Genomic DNA, 8505 nt, shown 5'->3' with positions numbered 1-8505 from the left:
GTCACACGTCAGGCATGTCTAGCACGAAAAATATTCCCAACAACAGCATAACTCAGTGTAGTTGGCGCATTCCGTCTATTGACGATACGACGAGACCATTCACAAACACTCTAGAACATCCACATCTTCACTGATACTCGTCATTTCACACTGCTTTTGTCAGAAAACGCTCAGAAATACTTAATATGCCAAGACTCTTCTGTTTAGTTCGAAAGAATGGCTTCCTTAACAAATTTAGTTGCGTCAAATAACAGAAGCAGATTGACAGAGTGAACACATTAAACTAAGAGTTCTATTGATGTCTGTCGCTTATGGTTATTGGTTTCCTTAATTAGTTTCTGTAATAAGTGATTTTATAGTACATTGTTTGTCTTCATGGATTAATGTAGGATATAATAAAGTATTCGTCAATTTTTAAATGTTTGGTAATCATTTCTGTGGCTTTGATCAATTTTTTAAATCCTGTAAATCTTAAAAATATCGACCGATATATCAAAATATTGATATTTTAGTCTGCTGTATCGATAATTTGCGTAAGCATTGATATCATTCATAAATTTGTGTACAGTATGTATCGATATTTTTAAAAATTTGCCCGTCGCTGTGTCAGACAACAAATCCAAACGCTGCGTTTGAGCTGCGAGGCTGTAGCCCACACATACCATTGTAATAGTACGCGGCTGTAATCGATGGTTGTGATTTACGTTCCGCGAGAAGGAGACTACAGTGAGGTAACAACAAACGTGACAAAACATAGTGCATTGTTTACGACCGTGTGAAACTTAGGATGAACAAAGTATAGTACACTAATCATATTGTGCAACATACAGGTTGAATCACCGAAAATTTGCACCGAAAATATTTCGGGTGTGGAAGGCACCATTGATGTGTTGATTTCACAGGTTGGAGTGGTTGACAGGGTCCCGCCTTTGCAACATACAAATAGTGGTATCGGTTTCGAGTGTGTATTTGTTTACAAACGATACAAATATTTCAATGGAACGAAGCTTATTGACAGTACCCCACTCGAAGTACAGTAGATTGCAATGTCAATGTTGTAGGAGCCTCGTTCAAGTAGTTTACGAGATATTGTAATCTGAACATTGTAATCACCGACAGCTGTTTGGTCCGTGTGGTAGCGGAAACGAATGTGAATCAAGACATGGGTGTGTATGTGCTGTCCTACACCGATGTTAATACGTGTCCGGAGGTGTCGTGTCGTAAAATGGTACACTGTCTAGGGACAAACAAAGGGCAAGCATAGTACCTCTGTGGAGTCACACGTAAAGAACCAATGTTCCCTCAAAGCCTGAGCCCAAAATGACCACGACCAGAGTCAATACAAGCTTGCAGTCCGACATGCAACTATTTCTGTACAAGATCTAACATTTAAGCGAAAATTGCAGCGCAAGCAGTAATACGCCGTTCCATATCATCTGGTACCGCTGTTATGTCCTTGTAGACGGCGTCTTTCAGATGCTCCCCCCCCCCCTCCCCCTCCCCCAAGAATTAAATCCAATAGCGTGTCAGATCTGACGAACGGGCCTGCTAACGTGCAGGTCTTCTTCGTTCAATCCATCGATATGGAAACAATCCCTGAAGATACGCAGTCGTAATTTGTGCACTACGGGCAGGATAGCCATCATATTGATACCACAGGTTCCTCGAAGTATAAAGGGAAAGTCTAACATCTGTGGAAGATGGTCCGTTAGGAGGTTGAGATACTTGTACGAAATCAGTGTTGCCTCTACGAACAACAGACCTATGAGGTAATCTTGCACTATTCCACACCACACGTTTAAACACCATGGACGCTGATTAGCCACCTGGCGAAGCCTATGGGGATATTCAACAGACCAGTAGTGCATGTTCTTGAGATTGACTTGGTCATGGTTAGTAAAGGTTGTTTCATCCGTAAACAAGATACACGACACGTCCAGAGTATCATGCCTTAATGTCCATATACAGAAGTTCCCAGGTTTCTAAAATCATTTCCAGACTCCACTTGATGGAGAGAGATGTGATACGGATGGAACTTAGGACGATGGACAACACGTTATAGCCGGCCGGAGTGGCCGTGCGGTTCTAGGCGCTACAGTCTGGAACCGAGCGACAGCTACGGTCGCAGGTTCGAATCCTGCCTCGAACATGGATGTGTGTGATGTCCTTACTTAGAACTTAGAACTAATTAAAACTAACTAAATTCTAGGCGACTGATGACCTCAGAAGTTAAGTCGCATAGTGCTCAGAGCCATTTGAACCAACACGTTATACACTTGCCTGACGCATGCCGCTTCATCGTGCGATCGCAAGGAAACTACTTTGCGGATCTACTGCTACAGCAATCAGAACATTAATTTCACCCTCCCGTCCAGTCAAACGTTTCGTTCTGTTACGTATCTTAGGCGTTACACCACCACTTGCACATCATTGTTTGTAGAGGATCACAAATAACTGTAGCAATGGTTGATATCTTTCGGTGTGCACGTTGCACATACGAACGGAATTCTTCCTTCATTCACCATAAACCATGGACATGTCCGCTTTTTCCGCTTTGGGAAATACCATCTTCCAAGCACGTCCTACTGCGTCCATTATGACGCAATAACTGACAGGACCATCGCAAAGCAATCACAGTGTACATACAACACAACGTACTCGTAAAAACGCATAACGTCCTCGCCTTCGCCTAGAATCTAAGAAATACGATGGAATAAACAGCTGTCGGTGTCTGCAGTGTTCATAATACGTTAATTCGTAAACTGCTTCCACAAGCTTCCCGCAACATGTACCACTGACATTCTCATTTACGCTACTCTTAGGATTTTACTGTCAATAGACCCTGTTCCATTTAAATATTTGTGACTGTTAACTGCGCTTTCAGAAACTTCCCAAAATCTGGGTATTGACTGCAAATACGTATCTTTACCTACAATTCAATTATGTGAAAACCGCATTTCGATAGCGCCTTCCACGTCTGAAATATTTGCGGTGCAGGTATTAAGTGATTCACCCACTATACTGCGTCATGTACAGGTGAGTATTAAACATGAGGATGTTGTGTACTTATCTGCGGTATTAATATTTCTGCCGCTCTACATATTTCATACTTATAGAAACATATAAAATTAGCATGTAAATAACCTCACGAAGCCTGCCCCTGGAGACTGACCCAAAGCACCATTGTGCTTAAGGAAATAGTTTTTGGCTCGAGGCTGTTCGTATCCTAGTACATCTTCTCCCTAACATCTGCTCGCAGAGTGAGATTTTAGTCTGCGAGTGTATCACGACTATAGCTTCGAGACATTTAATAATGGTGTAAATCATAATCAGTCGCGATGTGCCTATTGTTTTTCTGATGCCTGATTCATTTAGGTGCTGAAAACCCTTCAAAAAGGAATTTATTTCCAGAATATGTTGAGCACTGCAAGAACCTCAAACATATAGCGATCACATATGATGTATTATTATTACCATCTGACTCGAATCTGTAAATAATAAACAATTTATCTGCTACGAAAGACTGCCTGTTCAGTAAAACACCATCTTTGAAAATGAGCGCTAAGTGCGCTACAGCGGCGCGTTGTATCATCGGTGCTGCGCTTAACATCTCTGGCGCTCTACGCAATATCGCTGGACGCTAGTCGCGTCCGGAGCCTTTCAGTCGCTCCGCGGACGGCGTCGCGGACGGTCGTTGAGAGGAGAGTGTAGATTGTTTCGCTTTCGTAACCGAACAATGCCCGGTTTATCATAGTGGTAGAGCAGCAATTGGAAATAATAAAATACTGCTGTTCGTTTTCTGGTAAGAAAGAAAACGAAAATGAGGCATCACGTACTTTGTGTGGGTGCTTTACTTGTGCTGATGGCTTGCTTCGACCAACATCGTGGATGGCAGCAACATTATGACGATTGTAAGTATCGCCGAATTCAGATGAACGTGTTTAATTCACGAGAGTTTCGATTGTTGTGTTTCAAATTTTGTGAAATTTGCTATAGCTTGTACTTCGTCTCATCCATACACCGGTACGAAACTAGCTTTTTTTCAAGTAATTGCTTGATTTGTTTGGAATTGAAGGGCTGGTTGTTTCTGCGAGAATGGTACCTACAGCCATGAGCGATAGAGCAAAAGTGCGAGTGTTAATTAACGTGTGATGATATGTTGTGTTCTCTCCCACTTTCATTGCTCTTCGCATAGAATATGTCGAGCTGCGACATCGCAGGCTTATAGATATTTTAACTGTTGCCTGTGGTGATCAGTAAGGAAATAAGTTGTGAATTAGTTGCTGAGGTCTATTAGGAAAGGCACAGTTGCAGTTGGCTCATGAACCATACCTCAGTACTTTAAATCCGCGAGAAAGGCATCGTGACGGTAAGATGTTGCTTTGTTTTGTATTGTAGCACCTGAGAAGAGCCGTTCATCTGACGTTTGTTCCGCAGTGTTTGAACCTGAAATCGGAATGTGTGTGCTATAGAATGGACGTTTCAGAGCTAGGCCCCAATCGTTCAGATTCAGATTTAAGAAGATTTATCGCACACTTTTAGAACTGTATACTGGTTTCAAGGAAAAAAAAACAGAGCTTTGTTTACAAAGGAAATAATTTGTGGACGAATATTAGTACCAAATATATGCCAAGCAAAACATTTCATATACATTTTTCAGATTCAGTAAACGTTTTATGGTTCTCATGAGATGTGTGAAGTGCGACTGGTGTCACTTAGAAAATCCTGCATCGGCATTGAACGTTTAGGACGCATATTCGCTTACAGCAGAGTCTCCGTTCTGTAAGTTTCTGAAACGAAATATTATAACTTTTGTTATGGAATAAAAGTGTGGTGACAGCGAGGTCATCAGAGATGGCGCACTAGTACAGTAAGTTCAGAGTTCATTGTCTGTCGACATCGAGGTCATTATTACCGGAGTAAGAGACTCGTGGGTGGACAAGTACTGTTTCACGCCCAATAAGTGATCAAGAATGCAATGTAAATATAAAACAAAAGTATTTAAAAACATCACAATAAACAGGCGCAATTTGGATTCAAATTCGAAGCCATCACAGAATAGTGGGACTTTTTTCTATTTGTATTAAATAATTCGGTAATGTGGTGCAGTCAAAGAGCCGTTTGTGTATTCTGGTCACGATGCATACGCTCATATTTTGCGCCGCAATACGAAAGTTCGCAGCATTTTGTTTTAATCTGTGCTTCGAAGCGTACCAAGGAAGTGGCTTGTGATATTTCACGTGAAAATCGATCCGGAAAAGTTTCCGCACTTGCACTACTTCTCAAATCTGCATAAAGCATTTAGTTGGCACGAAAAAGTGAAAGCGGGAGAAGGTGCTTCGTTGTGGGGCGATATGAATAGTGGTGTCGAGAGGATAAAAATGAAGTAGCTGTTTAGCGGGACAGTGGGTCAGTAGCCGTAACCGTTGGGTGAGCACTTTCACCTTCTAATGTGCTGCGTTTTCCGTACAAATCCGTTTCTCACGTTTGAAAAGACTGGAAAGTCACGAAGGTGTCTGTGGGAGCGAACTATTGTTCATATTGTTGCTTTGTTAGCCCTTACGGTGTCTAAATCTGCATGGTTTGGCTTTGGCTTCGCCAGCGATCATTACCTGGTCTTTGCGCGTTGTTTTAACTTCCTTTTCAACAATGAATTGAAATAATCGCATTTATATTTAGTGAACTGATGGTAGTCATTTAGTCGCGAACGGATTCATTATGCTTCGTCAGTTTCAGACTGGCATCAACAATAAGGTGCACTCTTTAAATTTACTATTTAAATACTGATTGACGAAGACGAACCATTCAGTGAGAATTTCCTGTAGTACACACCGATACACAGAGATGACTGCAGTGGTACTGTTTTCTAATAGATTCAGACGTAGTTAGCTGCATTTTAAGGACTGTGAATGGAGGCTGAATCTTATGCATTGGACAACAATTAATTAGTTCATTATGAGCTTCAATGCTCACGTCATCGTTATGAAGTGGATAGTTATATAAATTATAAATTGTAACCGGTGATGTATTTAAACGATTTTTGCAACTCCACCAAGTGACCACCACGTAGTTTGTCGTATTGGAAGATGAAAAAGATCCAAGGGATGCTGCATGCTGCTGAATCTTGTGTTTATGCGGTACTGATACGCTATTATAGCGTCTTTCACTTTTTACACCTGATAGTGATGGCGTAGATATTAAAAAAAGTGGTGGATGAATAAATGTAAAAAGAAAAACTAGTTCATTTGTGCCACAAAAAAAACTCAACTGTATACTCGCCATGATATAAATTAGAAGGTAAAGAAGGGGAAAAATGGTACTGAACCCTTTATCAGCGGATGTACTACAGAAGTTATCTTGTGTTTCTCAAATGCGAGCGATACTAAAAGTCCGTTCAAGGTGCTGATAAGGACATGGACGGTCTCTGTTCCAATGTCATCCACATAGTATCTCAGTGTCGAGCTGTAGCTTCACGAACCCAACAGACCAAGAGGGACAACTATCACGACTTTTTTTGCTTCCATCTGTCCGCGATTCCTTCCATCTTTAATTGCCAACGGTTCGTTGGCAATCTGAGTTTTGCGTCTTGGCAGCTTACACTCGCCATAGTGAAGTTAAGATTAAACCTCAGTATTCCAAGGTTGTTATGTTATGGTTCAAATAGCTCTGAGCGCTATGGGACTTAACATCTGAGGTCATCAGTCTTCTAGAACTTAGAACTACTTAAACCTAACTAACCTAAGGACATCACACACATCCATGCCCGAGGCAGGATTCGAACCAACGACCGTAGCGGTCGCACGGTTCCAGACTAAAGCGCCTAGAACCGCTCGGCCACACCTGCCGGCAAGGTTGTTAAGTAAAGCGATTATGAACGCAGATATTTTTTATTTAAATTTTATTAGTATTTGTCCCTCGAAACGCACTAAGTAATTGTAGTCATACTGTATCGTTTGTATCACGTAATATATTACAGATTTCATAAATTAAACAAATACAGTTGAGTTGATTGACTGTTCCGTGCTTCTTGGTAGAATATTTTATGCACTATGAATGAAAACACACACAACACTGGTGTAATATTCAACAATATTTATTATTTATTTCACAAATCGGTTTTCGGCTGTTACGCCATAATCAGGTACAAAGATTATTAGTATGTGGTGCAGTGAAATATTGTTGGATAAAAAATTTTAAACTAGTGTACCTACAGAGTATTCCAGTTCCAGAAGTGAAAAATGTTAACGTTAGATGTAGGAATAGAACAACAGGGATTATTACACTGAAATAATTCCTCCTGTTTTATTCCTAGACCTAACCTTAACATTTTTCATCTCTGGAAATGAAGATACTCTATACAATAGTGATTCAAAATCTTTGATCCAACAAAATTTCACTGTGCGGCATACTTATCTCTGTACCTGATCATGGCATAACAGCCGAAAACCGGTTTGTAAAATAAATAATACCGCAGCATATGACGCCAAATCTAACTGGAAGAAGTCGGGAAGAAAATCTATCCGTACCTATTTACAGGAACTATCTCACTCTCCCCCTCGGAGTGGTTTTTGAAATTTATAGGAAAACCTGAAACCGGATGAATTGTTAGATTTGAACTTAAGTGCTCACACCGAGAAGGTGACTCAGAGATTGGCGTATTGGACTCGCATTTGTGTGGACCATGGTTCGAATCTCTGTCTGACCATCCATACTGAGGTTTCCCATAGTTTTCCTATTCGCTTAAGGCAAATGAAAGGATGGTTCCCTCGAAAAGGATAATCTGTATTTTTTTCCCACCAGTCTGAACTTATGCTCCTTCTGTTAACGTCCCTGGAACGTTAGACCATAATCTTCCATCCTTTTTGTAGTCCACACTATTCTGTGTCCACAGTTCGTTAAACTCTGGCCTCACAATTATGCTCGGTGCTCTGATTAGATATTTCCAGCTACGAGTAATTCCGCGTAGAATGTGTACCAAGCTACACTTTATCCGAAATGAGATCCCATTACAAAGCTAATCATGGATTGTTAAAATTTTATACCTAGATCGACTAGCAGCTAGTACGAGTTATCTGGACGGTTGCTGGAAGTCAGGTATCGATAAGTTACATGTTTTCATCGAAATTTCTCTTTAGAGGGTCTTCATTATGGTTTAAATACAGGGCATTCGTTCCATTTAGGTTCAGTTGTACACAGTTGTACACTTAAGTGAAATGGCTGTATTCTGCGTTAGTAGTGGCTCTATATTTAGTTATTTCAGTGTGTCATTAATTGATGTGTGATCTGAGAGACTACACGTTCTGACAGTTCTACTCGCAACATTTTTGTTCTTACTAGCTTTGTGGGTGCCTAGTATTTCAGAACCGCACAGCAGAATTAGGACTGCTATAGTTCTAAAATACTGCATTTATTTATTTCCATGTTTTGATGTAAGAGTTTTGGGTTTTCGAAAAAGAAACGTGTAATATATGATAAATTTCAGCCTTAGGAAACCTTTGCCGGAAG

General features: G+C 40.6%; 1 protein-coding gene across 1 annotated transcript in view; it reads left to right on the top strand.

The window, feature by feature from the left end:
• The first annotated feature begins 3679 nt into the window (after nucleotides 1-3679).
• LOC124802490 (low-density lipoprotein receptor-related protein 1) overlaps nucleotides 3680-8505 on the top strand; it is a 735000-nt gene continuing 730174 nt past the window's right edge. Inside the window, exon 1 of the mRNA XM_047263305.1 lies at nucleotides 3680-3911. Within this exon, the coding sequence (XP_047119261.1) occupies nucleotides 3821-3911 (91 nt within the window). The 5' untranslated portion in view covers nucleotides 3680-3820. The remainder of the gene's footprint in view (nucleotides 3912-8505) is intronic.

The sequence above is a fragment of the Schistocerca piceifrons genome, chromosome 6 (genome assembly GCF_021461385.2).
Source record: "Schistocerca piceifrons isolate TAMUIC-IGC-003096 chromosome 6, iqSchPice1.1, whole genome shotgun sequence".
In the NCBI taxonomy this organism is placed as follows: Eukaryota; Metazoa; Arthropoda; class Insecta; order Orthoptera; family Acrididae; genus Schistocerca; species Schistocerca piceifrons.
Note: the sequence above shows the minus strand (reverse complement) of the source record. Positions and strands in the feature narration are given on the sequence as shown.